This window comes from Cyprinodon variegatus, unplaced genomic scaffold (assembly GCF_000732505.1).
Source record: "Cyprinodon variegatus isolate N-32 unplaced genomic scaffold, C_variegatus-1.0 Scaffold966, whole genome shotgun sequence".
Taxonomy (NCBI): Eukaryota; Metazoa; Chordata; class Actinopteri; order Cyprinodontiformes; family Cyprinodontidae; genus Cyprinodon; species Cyprinodon variegatus.
Genome location: NW_015151419.1, coordinates 191,182 through 206,844, shown reverse-complemented (window position 1 = coordinate 206,844; position 15,663 = coordinate 191,182). Strand labels below are relative to the sequence as shown.

Sequence of the window (15,663 nt, the reverse complement as noted above, 5' to 3'; positions counted from 1 at the left end):
GGCCACATCTGCACTGATGAACATGGCTATTTGGGCAGGTTGCATTCAGACTTTCATCTGGACAGGAGGATTACAAGTGCATCTCTCTGATGGTCAATATATTTTTTTCCTCAACAGTTCAATTACAAATATAAAACAAAATGACAGAATTTCTGTTTTCTCAGAACTACAGCTCTGGAGCAGGCTGGATTTTGTTTGGGAAACAGAATCCAATAGATACGGAAGAGGATTAGGGCCACTGGGGAAAAAAAAGTTTACCGATTTTAAATTTTTATTTAGTAGTTAGTCAGAATTCTGACTTTTTTTAATTGTCAACATTCTGAGAAAAATGTCAGACTTTCTACTTCTATTTACAAAGAGGATTAGGGCCACTGAAAAAAAAAAAGTTTGCTGATTTTTAAATTTTTATTTCAGTTTAGTATGGGAAAAAAGTCTGAGTTGAAGCTTATAAACCATTAAGGCGCCACAAGGAGATGAAGCCATTTTTACATTGATCTTTATTTAATCATTGCCATGAAAAAAACAAACAAATATCATAAAAATAGAATGCAGTACAAACAGAACTCTGCCTGCTAAGATCGGATCAGTTCTGGCCTGCTCGTGAATCCGCTTTGAGCGTCGGAGTAGTTCATATAGATGAAGACTGAGCTAACAGGCTCTGCATATGGAGCGAGTATCCAGGATACTGAAGGAGGAAGATTAAAGGAATGTAACATCAGGTGGAGTGCACCAAGTCAGAACATCAGGTTCTGTTTGCAACCAGTGGCAGCAGAATCCATACAGCCTCCCACTGCTAAAATAAACAAAAATCAACTGATTCACCTAAACCTCCATACCCTGAACATGGACGTAGAAAAAGGCACAGGTATGGAGCGTTGGTCTCTAAAACCCCTCAGCAGCCAACAGCTGCTGTAGCACCAGGAAACATGACAACATTTTCAAACAACAGAAGAAGAATGTTAGAGTGGAAAATAAAAGGAGAACTACTATAATTTTTTTTTTGGGGGGGGGTGGGGGGAGCATGACTGCAAAGACCGAAGTGCTGGGAGTGAACCGTTGCAGGTCGCTTGAAGGTGGACCATCCATCTGCCTCCACCTTCTCAGATTTTAGAGTCCGAATTGTATGCAGCCAGTCTGCTGGTAGTCGAGATGTTTTGTGCGACCTCCTCCTGAATGGAACCCTCCCAGGAGTTTCAGCTGGATGCCAACTGGGGGGGCGGGGCTTCTTAGATTGTTCGGGGGTTATACTCCGGCAGCTTCTTCAGTTTCTCCCTGTCCTGATCGGTGTCTTGTCTGGCGATGACCAGTGAATGGGAGTAACCCATCACCACCTGAGAAAACATTTTAAAACAGCACATTTTAAAACTGATCACCCTACACGGTTAATTCAGTAATTCCTTTTGACTTTACTTCCTCTACAATATTTTTACTACCAATATGAGATTAAAGGTAAAGTGCAGGATGTTATTTTTCTGGGTGGATCATCTAAATAAGTGGTCCTCCATAACTGTCAATCATTCTGGTGATATGTTTACATAAGGCTGCCCTACGTGCTCGTCCTGTCAGCCATCTGTGCATGCGCACCTTCAGGCGTATATCTGTGGTGAGCTACGGTTTCAGAGTCATTGAAGCTCACCTTTCCACACAAAGCATTTTGGGATTTGCTGTGGCACAGGCATTGCGCAGTGGAGGAGCAAAAAGCAGTGATCATCTGTCCGAACTGTGAGTTAACTAAGTTCACTATAAATTCCACTATATAGTCCCCGCTCTATATAGCGATTGAGGGATTTAGGGTGGACGTTCGGAGACAGTGAGCACGTATGAGCTATGAGAACAGCACATTTTAACAGAGTGCGCACGAGGAGAAATGGGCTCTTGCACGCACTTTTTTTATATTTGCGAAAATCCTCGTTTTAAAAACCTTTTAGCATATTTTTTGGGTAAGACATTCATACACACAGGCTCTTGGCTAAGTGTGAGTCTTTTGGAGCGGCTCTATGCCATCATTTGAGCATCAGGTTCTAAAAGTTAAGTTTTAGTTTTAAGGAACCAGAGAAGCCCAGCTCTGAAGTTGGCATCAGAGAGGTTGCATTTGGACTTCTCTGCGTAGCGCCATAAACAAAGTTAATCAGTGCTGTGATTGGTGGATGCTCAGTGGGATTAGCCAACACTGTTCATGGGAACATTTATAGTTTTTCTGCATACTTTGTAAGAAGTCTCTTGATCATTCTCTGATCTGCTTAATCCGGTTTTAATTTGTGGGTCAACAAACACTGTAAACCCAAATGTTAAAACTAATGAGGAATAAAAACTCCTAATTTTTTTAAAACTTTGCCCAAGCAAAGGTGCCGTTGTAGTATAACATGTTCTTGTTTTCAGAGTGAATTTAACTCAAAGTCAAAATATATTGAAGGTGTGACAAAAAAAAATTACCACCAAGTCAAATTGTGTTGGTTACATTTTACTGCCTCAATGGCCTTAATTTGAGTTAATTCAATTTACTACTTTTTGGTCTAAAATTGATCAGTTATTTTAAAAGTGTCTGAAGCTTCATCTCCTGTTCTGGCCTTCAGTCCTGGGATTAGAGGGATAGTCTGGCGTTGAGGCCTCCCTCCGCCTCTGTTCATGTACCTGCTCGATGTAGATGCCGTCCAGAGTCTTAACTTCCTGAGCAGTAGTGGATGATTTGGGTTTGTTGTCTCCGTATCCCTGAAGGTCAGAAGAACAAAAGTCAGTTCAGCATCTCCCTGACTCACAGCACCACAGCAACCATGATGATCAGTTTTACCAGCTCTCCAGATGTGGGCGAGGGGCCCCAGCTGATTGTGCTCTCATCTGCTGCAACAATGATGCTGCTTTTTCTGTAAACAACACAAAGGGACTTCAGATCCTGAGGAAGAGCGGGCGCCGCCTCCTGGAGCAGCTAGAGAAGAAGCTGGACTCACCCGCAAGCCAAGCTACGGATCTTCCAACCACACAGGTCCTGCACCGCTTTGGGGTACATGGTGGACTCCCTGGCGGTGTTAGTCACCCCCCAGAAAAACAGCCCCCCTGTAAGACAGCAAACAGTCGGTCAGTAAAGCGCCTCTTTGGCTGCAGGACGGGTCTCAATGAACTCTGCTTTTCTCACCCATCTCGTTGATGGCGAAGGAACACTGATAACCGGCGAAGATCTGAGCGGCGCCGCGTCCTGGGAAATCAAAGAGCTTTACAAGTCGGGGGACCATCTCATCCTTCTGCTCCGTGTGACCCAGACGGCCGTAACCTCCAAACCCCCAGCTGAAGACTCGCTTCTGAGAGTCCAACACCAGCTGCGCACACAGGGAACATGAAGTGTCAGAGCAATGGCATACGCCGGCGGACTTCCTGAAAACAGGAGAGGGAGGGGGGGCCTCTCACCGTGTGGTTGGCCCCACAGGCCACGTCTCTGACCACCACGTTGGGTACGGGCATTATCTGACCGTCCTTGGACTTCTCAATGAAGATGGCCACACGTCGGGGGATGAGCTCGCAGTCGAACTCGATCCGTTGGGCCCGGGCGATAAACTTCCCATCACTGTTGTGGCCTGTAGAGACAGAAAAATACATTTCTTACCTCTATCAGGGTAAGGGCTCCATAGACATCAGCTTTTAATGATGCAACAACTTTTAGGCTCTAACTAAGTCTGCAGAGAACCACGCAGCTAGGATCTGGGCCTAAAACTATCATCAGATAACTAAAGTTATGCACTAATTTAATATTCTCTATCATTAAGTGAAATAAAGAGACAATTATCTCAGAGCAACATTTGACATGATGCTACCAATCTTCAATCCTGGAGGCTAGTCAGCAACTGACCAATCAGCAACTGATTTGTTGGGAAAAGAGCAATGCAAAAATGTTTTCTATTAATTGATTATCGGATAGTCAAAGGTTCCTTAAAGAAGATTTTTTTACAAAATTAAACTAAAACTTTTCCACTTCAGGAGCAGATTGACTGATGAAAAAGTTTTTTTTTAATCTTAAATGCAGAATGTTTATATATTTTTTTTAAATCTTGGTATAACTTCTGCTCTAAGTCAGTGTAGAGGTTTGATCTTGGTGAGACCGCGAGGAAAGTGCTATTTCTTACACTGATATTCTCCGAACCAAAGTTACAGTTTCCACTGTCAATGTTCATGTAATTGAAATAAATTCACTCCACAACGTCTTGAAGATGAAAACTGAAGTTTAGTGTTCTTCTTAAAGCTTACAAAACATACATTAATTAACAAAATATACTATAATCAAAATAAAAAGATTTAAAGTCTATTGTGAAGTTGAAGAGCAACAGGTAAGAAGACTGTTCGCTTCCTTGCAATCTAAAAATAAAAATGCCAGAGGCTGAGGAAGCCGGCGTCCATCCTTAAAGTGACAGTACACATTTTTTAATCCAAAATCCAAGTAACCTTATAAACATGAATTCTTATTCGTTTAACTTTGTACATCATTTTAATCATGAAATATATCCATCTATGAAATTAGAAATTCAAATTAAATTATCTGTCCTTTTAAGCATTTTTTAAGCAATTTCTATTTATTTAAGCTAAAAGTCCACTTTGGCCGCTACAGTCAGCTAAAGGCATGATTTAGAGTCGCTATACTCCAGTTAACGATTAATCGATTACTAAATTAGTTGAAGATTATTTCAATAATAATCAAACCATCAACAGTTTCAGTCGTATAAAAAAAACAATTCTTTATTTTCTTGTCTTAAAGGGGAACACAGTTTTTTTTTTTTTTTTATTTACATTGGCCCTTTGATTTATTACATCATGTTCTACTCACCCATATGAGTTTTGTGTCATTTGGAGCAGTTCTAAAGATATTCGGTTTTGTTATATCCAAGTAACGTCTTCCTATGGGCGACTTCAAGGCACAAACTAAACTGTTCATAATTTATTCTTTATGGTACGCCAGCATTCATAACATGTAGACATCCACGGTTATATTTTTTATACATATATTCCTAAAAAACAAAGCGGAGTGTTCACCATGACTTTTTTTTTTCATTATTATTGCATCTCTGTCAGTGAGAAACCTGAGCTTTGAGGTCAATTTGTGTCCTGCTACCTTAAAACATTAATGTTTGCTGATCAGCCAATGTTAGCCTCATTAAATGCCTCACCGCGTCGCCGTTAAAACAGAGTTTAATGAAGCTTTTTCTACACTGGTTTTATTTTCCGGTGGGTTGAGTGATCTTTGAGTCAACGTCACATCAATGAAACTAAAACAGTACCAAAAAATAAATAATGACTTTTTTACTTTAGGATGAGAAACCCACTTAATAAATATGCTCCATCCAGAATTCCCCAGTTGATGTTTGAGCTTTTAACCACAAATAACTAAATGTTTTTGGGGTTTTTTGTCTCCAACGTTTGTGTAAATATTTTAACTCACTAATAAGATCTCTGTTTATACATTAATCAACACACTAATCTCTAACACATTCTCAGCATTCCCTTGGGTGACATTTTCTGTTATTGGCAGAGCTTTTCTTTGTAAATCCTCAGGCTAGCTCCATCCTCCATGTTAGCATCTACCGCTGACATCTTAGCCACACTGAACGATCACCCAGAGCCTTTTCTCTGTTGGCTCCCATCACTACAGTTCCCTTTGGTCAGGAGGTTCATGACCAGCTCCCCAGGATCAGTGGTGGGTCAACTTAAACCCCCTCAATCATCCTTTATGGTCACATAAAGCTTCAATTACTCTAAATCTAAAGCCCTGAAAAAATATATATAGGTATGTTTCTGCAGAATCCTTGTAACTTTTTAACTTTTACTCCCAGGCAACATGTAAATAAAGCAGAACATTAGAATTCAGTGAATTTATACACAAGACAAATGAGACATGGAGAAACTGAGACCATTAAAAAGGGATGATCCAAAGTCTGGGAGGAAATACATTTTAAGAACAGGAAGTAAAAAGTAAAGCTGGGTTTTTACCTAACTGTCCGTACTCAGGGCAGCCAAAGGAGTACAGGTTTCCCTTGCAGTCCACCACCATGCTGAACTCGGCACCGCAGGCTACCTTCACCAGAGGCTGCCCATTGTAGGAGATCTGGAAAAAGAGGACAACGTGTTGATTCAAATCGTAGCAAAGCCCCCAAAGTGCCAATAATCTCCTCGTTCGACCCCACACCCACCGGCGCTGGACTGAGGACGGCATCGGTCTGACTGCCTTGGCCAAGCTGGCCCAGCTTGTTTTCACCGAAGGAATAAACGGTGCCATCATCTGAAGAAAAAAAATAAAATTCATGAAGACAAACTGCTTTAAAATCGGCTTGCGATTCTGCCATGATGCACCAAGGCAGTCAGAGAAGTGATTCGCTGTACAGCAGGTATGGTTTGAGTAAAAGTGTAATCGCTGCTGGGAACCAGCCTACCTGTAAGCGCCATCGTATGGTTCCTTCCACAGGCTGCAGACACGATCACCTGATCTGCCAGACCTTCAATCAGTTTTGGTGCCTCCAAACGTTTGGTGTCTCCATGACCCAGCTGACCTTTATCATTACGACCTGAGGAGGATGTGGGCAGGACTTTAGACATTTAGGAGAGAAACAACTATCCCTTCGGCTCGGTTCTTATTGGTGCACATCTCCACCTTTTCTCCTTCACCTTCAGTAGAAACAGGACCTTCAAAACCAAAGCGATGCTCAAGGATCAGGAAACTTACCCCAACTCATCAGCTTCCCCTCAGTGGTCATGATGAGACTGTGTGCAGCACAGGGACCAGAGACGACACAGCTGACCTGGACGTCATTCAGACAGCCGTAACGATGGGGACCCCACAGGTTCTGGCCCAGGTTACGGAAAGCAGCTAAAACAAACAAAAAGTCATGATAGTTTTGGGCAAAACAGGAAAAGGTTTGACCAATCAGTGGCAGCCAATGTTTTAGTATGAATAAACAAGATTTTCATCTGAGGAAGAAGAAAATTCTGTTTGTAAGCACATTTCTAGTCAACTTCAGGTTCAGTCTAGTTCTAAATGAGCCTGCAGACGGACAGGAAACATGGCCCCAACAGAAAGCTGGCGGTTAAACACAGACTGGATTCTAAGACTAAGTTCCAGTTGATGGAGGGACTCATGCGATGTGATTAAAAGTATTTCCAAAGCAGTTTTGCAAAATATAAGAATTTCAATGGGAGCGAAGAAACCACCCAATCAAAGCGTAAAAACTTTATATCGAAAAACGTGAGTCACTTCTAAATTGCAGTATTGTTTAATAGCGGTATAACCAATATTAAACGTATTTCCGAACCCTTTGGACACCATGAGAGACCAACCACAGTTCTGATGTTGCTGCTCTACTTCAGTCAATATCTGTTTTAAATATTAACCTAGTTTCCTTTATTGGACCGATATCAACTCAGTCTGAAAAACTCACACGGAAAGAAAATACAGGTAGAACAATTTTATCGATACAGTTAATTTAGTCTTGGGGCACTCAGACCTCGGCAGGAAATATTAGTGGAGTGGAGATGAAGTTGGTCAGGCCATGACTGCTGTATGGAGAGATCCAGAGAACTGCATAATGTTTCACTAGGGGACCTGAAAGATGGAAGTCCAGCTTGGATAACACATTGCATGGACCTGTCCATGATGGGCAAACATGAAGAGACAGTGGAGAGGAAAAACTCCCCGTTGGGAAGAAACCTCTGGCAGAACCAGGCTCAACATGGTGGTCTTCTGCCTGACCGGTTTAGATGGGCCAGGGAAGGCAGTCAGAGTCCAGGAGGAATGACACTGATGAAGCTTTAGCTACGATGGTGAAGGGGCTGGAGGTGGGTTGAATCAGGGTCATCTGAGTCAAAGTCAGACACAGCGCAACCACTGCCTGCGCTTGGCTATTTTAAAGCATGTTTTTTCTTGGCCTGATAGGAGTGATTTTAGAGAAATCTTGTACCAGTTTCTGTGCAGGAAGTTAAGAGTAGGGATGACAGAGCAGTTGCCTCCTCACTCTAGACAAGGGTGAAATATAGATACACGCCCTTTAAGGTGCTTAAGGCTCCCTCATGCCGTGAACAGAAGATTACCCCATTTACACTACCCTTGAAAAACCGATCCATGCCGAGACCGGTCCGAGCTCGGATCAGCTAACCAGGCCGAGCTCGGTTCTGACGACCTTTTACAAATCACGCCATCTCAGTTCCTCGCCTCCTAGTGACGATCTGCGGTATTGCTGCCAGTATTGAAGGAGGAAATCAAGCAGTTGTTGGCAGTAATGCACCAAAATTTGTTTGCAACTGCCATAAAACACAAGAAGAAGAAGACGAAGAAGGAGGGAATCAAGCAAATCAAAATGGCGGCGCCATTATTTAAAAGAAGAAGATTTCGATAGTTGTTTATAGTTGTTGTTGTTCTTCTGTTTTGTGTTGGTTGGTAAGCAACTTCAGGAGGGGCATTACTGCCAACTACTGGAATGGAGTGTGAATCGGGAAGTGCAGCCAGATGGAGATGACGCGTTCTGCTCATGCGCTCTTTTTATCAGAGAACCGATTGAGGGAAAAACCGAGCCGAGCCCACCTCTGGAACTGGTCTGCAGTTAGCTCGGTTCGGTTGTGTCTAGCTCGGTTCAGTTCAGTTTGATTTCCATTTAAACATGATAAGTTATCTCAGTTACTGAGTTACTGAGCTCGGACCAGTCTCAGCACGGTTTTTCAAGGGTAGAGTAAATGGGGTAGGGCTGTTGTGAAATGTTTATCTGGCCTGTGAAAGATATATTAACCTAACAGGGAATGTCCTTGATCAACTCAAGTTGTTTTGGGAATAACCAATGTTCGTGTGAGAAAGATCTTAATACAGGGGTGGGATGGTCCCAAGGGAGAGTGTGTGTTGGGTTTTGTGCATTATAAATGTGTGTGCGGGGCTCGCCCCAATCAGAGCTCTGTCTCTCCGTCTGCGGACGTAACAATAAAAATGTCCATACTCCAAAGGTAGCAGACTGAGATGTGGACTTGGAGACCCTTTTAAGATGCACTGATTTCTGATTGGCTTTAGTGGAGTCTGGTTGGCCTTTGTTGGAGGTGGGTAAGTAATCAGTTTCTTCAATTGACCTTCCGCCTAGGCTCCATTAAGCTTAAACTTAACCAACCTTGGCTGATACTTATACCAATACTGACATATGGTGCTTCCCTACCTCTAACAACACACATGCATGTTTTGATCTCCATTGTCAGTATCAGGTCCAAATGCAGCCATGTGCTGCACCCAGCTCAACTAAAGCTTAATTCTGATCTAGCACCACACACCATGCAAAGGGTGTTTAAAAGACATGGAGCCTTCTCCGAGTTTATCATTTCAACTGGTTATAGTTACTATTATAGCATACAGGGTCCTACATTCAACAGGCTAATAAGCCTCTACCTATGAGGCACGTTTGCAAAATGACTAATGGGAGCACCGCTATGTGATGAAAATACTTTCCATTCATAAAATGTAATACATGTACAGCTGGGGACCCAATAGAAATATGCTGTGGATGAAGCTCTGATTACGTTTAGACACTAGCTGATTGCTATAAATTGTAATTCAATGAGCATCTATTTAAACGCAGTTCAGAAATTTTATATAACAGAGTTACATGGATAAAGCTGAACATGGGAAAGCTGAAGGTGACCGTTAAACAACCAACATACCAATCAGGTTCTTCTAAAAATACTCCTGCTGGACAGAACAGTAGTTCTAAGATGATCCGGTATCAGCAGCTCACCGACTGATGAGTATTTATAGGCTCAACAGAGGAATGTTTATAGTTTACAACCAAATGAGCCTGCTTTCATTTCTTTTTATTTATTTTTTTTTACATGATCTGTTATTGTTTGAGGCAAAATATGATTCACCCTTAATACAAAAATTTTAAGATAAAGTTTTAAAAAAATCACTTCACTGAGTCTGGGTGTTAATTGTTGTATTTTTATTTTTTTTTGTGGATTAAAGAAAAAGCATCTTACTGGTAAATTTGAAGAAACTTGGAGGACCTTTTCATGACTCATTTCAAAACTTGTAATAGTGCTCCAGCTTAGTTAAGTTAATTTATTTCCTTAAAATGTTTTTCATTTCTGTTATGGGTATGAATGTAGCGCATAGACCTACTGGGTAGTGACCTGGGTGGGCTAAATGGGATTACTTTTTTGTTTGCATTTTCTCTATGTACAAAAAAAGAAAATTTAAATAAAAAGACAGTGATTAAAAACAAACAAACAAAAAAAAGCATCTTTGCTGCTGCTGCACATGTTCACCAACCCGGGCTTTAAGCAGCTTTATGCATCAGGCCCCTGATCCAAACACACTGAGAGGAAATATCCAGGGAGACCTAAAAAAGCACCAGGATAGAAACCCGGGGATAATGTCTTAAAACAGACAAAAATTCAAAACCAGTCATTGTTTGTGAAAGTAGCCAATGTTCAGATGGAAGGAAACATGGCTGATAGACAGAAAAGCCTAAATAAAATCATCACCAGGACCCAAACCGAAGAAAAACAAAGTTCAAGTTGCTGAAGAGAAACATTAAAGGAAGAATAAATCCTTTAGTGTCCCATGCCATCCTCATGATGTGAAGCTGCACATTCCCAGTCTGTGACAACATGGGTTGATGCATGTAAGAGCAGACAGAAAGTAGTCTGGGTGGTTCCCAACTAGGGATGAAACTATCATTTTCCAAATCGATTAATATGTCGATTATTTTTTCGGTTAAATCCATCAATAATCGGATACAACGTTTTTTTTCTCTTTTATCTTAAATGCAAAAGGTTTTTTTTTTTTTTTTGGTAGGATAACTGTTCTAAATGGGTCACTCTGTCAGCTAAAGGCATCTTTTGGAATCTCTATACGCCAGGTAATGATCATTGATCACTAAATTAATCAGGTGGTTATTTCAATAATCGATTAATCTATTTCATTGTTTCAGCCATATTCCCAGTTCTTCCTCAGCCCATGTCTCAGATAATTAAAACCTTAAATGGGCTAAAGGAGCAAAGATGGGACAGAAAAAAAATTACGTGAGGTCATATAAAGTACATTTTAAAGAATGCTTTTGGATGCCGAAACCTTCAGCTGTTTAAAGAAAAGCAATTCGTTTTATACATGGATTTCTTTGTAGAACATTGAAAATGTTCTCAACCTGTTTCTGTTCCCGAGATGCTAGGAGACAAAGGAGGCAAACCTGCTTTGCATAAACTGTTCATAAGTACTTCAGTTCTCCAAGCTTTTCTCTGAGCCATTACTGATCCTTTTCATTTTCATGCTGTCTAACATTTAAGGTTTAAAATTCATTTAGTCACCAATTTAATTTCTTCATTTCAACATTTGGGACGAGCCTGAAGATTCGCTAATAAAACAGAGGAAGATCATCATCGGGAAGATATGAATAATTATCTGAATTTTTTTATACGGTAAATCAATCTAATCCAACCATAACCAAATCAATCAGAAACACAGTGCAACACATTGACAAGGAAAGTTAAAAAGTGGGAAAACAACAACAACACACTGGAGCGTGTTGGAGGCTAACACAGAAGAGGAAAGTAGCATCACCCATCTGTGGATGATCTTTGTCTTTGCAGCTGCTCCTGGCGACACCCCCAACCCCCCACCCCGACTCAACAAAGCAGACTTATCAGTAAGTAGCAGAGCAGTGCAGCTGAGATGCAACATTGAGCCGGCCTGAGGCACAGCACAGCCTGCTGGGGACGGGGCTCACTACGCAGCATGCATGCATATGAAAGGATATTACTGTCACAATCAATTAGAAGAATCCCCCTGACTGTGACACACGCGCCGCCTGCAGACCCCAAACAAAGACACACATGTACACGTAGCATGTGGTCAACTCCTTTCACTCTCAGACATGATGCAAAACCCAATCAATCCTTTATTGATTCCGTCTGGTTTTACAGGTTGTTGCAGCTCATTACTGTGCTGCAGCGACAGGTCAGGACAACCTCTCAATCCAAACATCAACCTAAAGCTTTAACAGAGTCCAACGGTTCCTTACATATCATACCATCAATGAATGAGTTAAGAAAATCGGTTGTGAATCTTTTGTTTGCATAAAAAAAAACAGCAGCGAAGACATTTCCAGAATAACAAGCCTCAGGAGAAAAATGAGGGAGCATCAGGTAGGGAGAAAAAAAAGCACATTCCTGTGAGGGGCAGGGTTCTGTCCACACCAGAAACAACAGTTTTTATGTCTCTTAAACAGACACCAGCATTAAAACCTGAAGGCTGCCTAACTAAACTAACTGAATCTAGTTAAACAGGTGAGTGTCCTTCAGTCTCAAATAGAAGAAATATATTTTTAAAGCCCCTATTCAACACACGTCATCTCAAGTCACCTTACAGAGACAATGGAGTCAGAACGGTTCAACTTTTCTACCGAAAAAGCCCCCCGGCTCATTGCATCGATTCATTGACCTGCAAACATGCGAAGATTTTAGCTTGCATTTTGCAGCAGTCCCTCACACCAAGCATGCATGCGGCGACAGTGGAGAGGAACTGCCTCCGATTCTACTTTTCACTTACATCAGTATAACACCTCTATTTATCCAACCAATCAATGAAAAGCACACAGAGTTTATTTGTGAAGCTTATATCCTACCTTGTTGTTTGGGCACCTCTTTTCTTCCAATCAAATCCCAGTTGGTTGCTCCAAAGATGAGCAGCTGACCTTTGGTCTTTGGCAACTCCAATTTCTGCAGGAAGTGAGCAAAAAGTTTAGAAGGTAATACTAGCTCAACAGACCACAACTTCTGTTGTCCCATAAGAAGAATATTGTAAAAAGTGAGAAGTTGTTTTTCTCTTAATTTATTTGCGGTAGTTCTTTGTGAGCAAAGCTTTATCTAGATTTCCTGCCCAGAATTAGATAATTTTCTACTAACAGGATCCTAATGATTAATATAACTCCAGATAGTCATCATCAAGTTAAGGATTTCCACTTTCTGGGCTTTTAAAATGAATTTGTTGTTCTCTGAGGTTAGAGACGTCTGTCCTATCAACCTTGGCATACTGATCATACGTAGTGAAGGCCACATACCAGAGACAAAGACAAAACAAAGATAAAATTCAAAAAGAGAATCAGTGTGTGTTTAAGACACATTACTAAACTCACTATTTTCTCTTTGACATCATCTGCGACGGTGACGGGCTGCAGCCCAGACTTGGCGGCAGGTTTTCCAGGTTTCTTGTTGTTCTCCTGCTCGAAGTCAAACTCATCATCGCTGCTGAAGTCTCTGTCTTTCCTTTTGCCGGTTGCCCTCTTCCTCTTCATCCCACCATTCCCAGACACATCTGTGACCTTCTTGCGAGGCATCTTTGCAGTAGGAATGTAGCTATAGTCAGAAAAGGATCAAGTAGAGGTCAGAGTAAGAAAAAAGTTTGGACAGTTCAGAGATATCCTGGTAAAAATCCAACCAGCATGGGCAGCAGAAGAAGAAGGGAGAGAAACAGAAACACCGAAGACCCGAAGAATTGAAAGTTTTAAAGACGTCTGACACTAAAACACCATAAAGGTTCAAAAAGCTGTACTTTGAAGTGAGTCATGCTGCATTGATTATCATTATAAATCTTTAAATGATTAAATTGTTCGTATGTAAAAACTACAAAAGAAATCTTTACCACTCAGTAGAAAAGAAATTAAAAAACTATTAAAATTAAAACTGTATTGATGTATATGTATTGATGGTAGAAGGAAAACCTGCGGCGTAAACATAATTCACAGCTCCTTTTTAGACTACTAGTTACATATACATTTCAACACATTTATCTCCACCTTCTGCACTTTGAAAAAAAAAAAAAGCAATATGTTTTTTTCAGTTCAGTCTCTGATTCATTCAATATTCAACAAAACATGTCAGAAATCTATGGAAGCCTGTTTCCATCACTCTGAAAAATATATTATCTCAAAATAATGAGATAATATCTAGTTATAATGAGATAGTATCCCATTATTTCCCCATTCAATTCAGTTTATTTATATAGCGCCATTTCACAACACGTCATCTCAATGCACAATTCAACCAGATCATCCAGTCAAGTTGTTTCAAAGTTTTCTAAGGAAAACCAGTTGATTGCAGCGGCTCATTGACTCTTCAGCAATCCCTCACACTAAGCATGCTTGCAGCAAAAGTGGAGAGGAAAGACTCCCTTTAAACAGGAAGATTTTACTATTTTGAAATAGTATCTCATATCATGATAATGAGACACTATCTCATTATAATGAGATGATTTTATCTTATAACAGAGTGGGGGAACCGGGCTTCCATAGGTAGATGCAATAATATCATCCAATAATAAATATTTCACTGTGCTCTGTGTTTGGCAGCCATATTGAATTTTACTACCAGCCTTGGTAGGAAACTTCTGCTTTTCCAAGTCACAGGGCTAACTTTAAGGGCCAGCCAACTTTGATCCAAACTTTACTAAAACAAACTCAAATTACTGAGTTCATAACAGAGGTTTTCTTGTGTTATATTGAGAGTAATTGGTGCCATCTTTAATAACGTTAAACATCAACCTGCATTATGATATCTAATTTGTTATTTAACAGAATCCTGTAATTAATAATTCACCGAGTGAAGGAGCTCCTGACTTGGCACTTTCGGGGCTCCGTAAAGACAATTTTCCCCAAACATTATTAAGCTGACTCTGTTTCATGATGGCATTAAATAATCTCCCTCCAAGTAGCGGTGGAGCTTGTCTGGAGGAGAGAGGAACCAGAACCAGAAGCCGCCGACAGCGGACCGAACCCTGAGCTGGTATCCGTTAGCTTCACCAAGCTAACCGTCCGTCCGCCGCTCTTTGTTCGGTTGTTTAGCGAGCTAGCTGCCGTAAAACCCGCCGTACGGCAGGTCAACTTACACCATTTCCCGCTGTACACACAACCACAGTGAAGTTTGAATGTCTTAAATAGCGAGGGAGGGATTTTAAACCTGCATGCATTTGATGTAAAACCGAGTAAAATGTGATTGAATGATGGGGTTCATTATGCTAACGTTACCTCGCTACTGTATGCTAACAAACAGTCAAAGACTGACGCTCCATACGAAAGATGCTACATCAACAAACTTTACAACATTTCCCAAACTACACGTGTGTTCACACCAGAACACCAACAGCGTCGGTGGAGTCCATAAGCTCTCCTTTAGTGATTCGCTAAAACTAAAAAAGAAATGATTTGTATACCAGTGATTTCCTGATTCAGCAGCTCTCTGTCCGTCTCCGGTTTGATTGATTTGAACAAAAGAAGCTGCAGTCTGCTTTCACACCACGTGGTTTGCATGTAGCATTCATACAGGAAACCGAGCATTCACCCGCACACAGCCACTTATGGAGGGGCTTTAAGAGGCAGCAGAGACACAGTGAGCAAAACTTCCACTAAACTGACACCTAACAGGAAGTTCTGCTTTCACTCAGGAAAGGTTTGTTGCATTTTATTTAAGAATGAAAACTGTTTTATCTTCAGATCAACACATATCCTTAGATTGCCATAAAGCTATGTCACTAATAAATGAAACCCTATAGGAGTATCATAGTTTACTGCAGATTGAGATGACGTGTTGAGGTGACTATCAGGAAGTCCACAGCCTTCAGCTGATCCAAAATGCTGCAGCCAGAGTTCTGATGAAAATTAAAAAGAGAGATCA

The 15,663-nt window shown here is 41.0% G+C and overlaps 1 protein-coding gene across 1 annotated transcript; it reads right to left on the bottom strand.

The window, feature by feature from the left end:
- Window positions 1-479: 479 nt before the first annotated feature.
- Window positions 480-15,384, bottom strand: rcc2 (regulator of chromosome condensation 2). Its single transcript, XM_015398859.1, has 13 exons — window positions 15,203-15,384; window positions 13,131-13,350; window positions 12,621-12,714; window positions 6,698-6,841; window positions 6,408-6,539; window positions 6,168-6,256; window positions 5,968-6,082; window positions 3,400-3,566; window positions 3,131-3,311; window positions 2,946-3,051; window positions 2,789-2,861; window positions 2,632-2,709; window positions 480-1,331 (listed from the first exon to the last, which is right to left on the bottom strand). The coding sequence occupies exons 2-13, from the start codon at window positions 13,329-13,331 to the stop codon at window positions 1,227-1,229; spliced, it is 1,485 nt and encodes a 494-aa protein (XP_015254345.1). The 5' UTR covers window positions 13,332-13,350; window positions 15,203-15,384; the 3' UTR covers window positions 480-1,226.
- Between the last annotated feature and the right edge of the window lie 279 nt (window positions 15,385-15,663).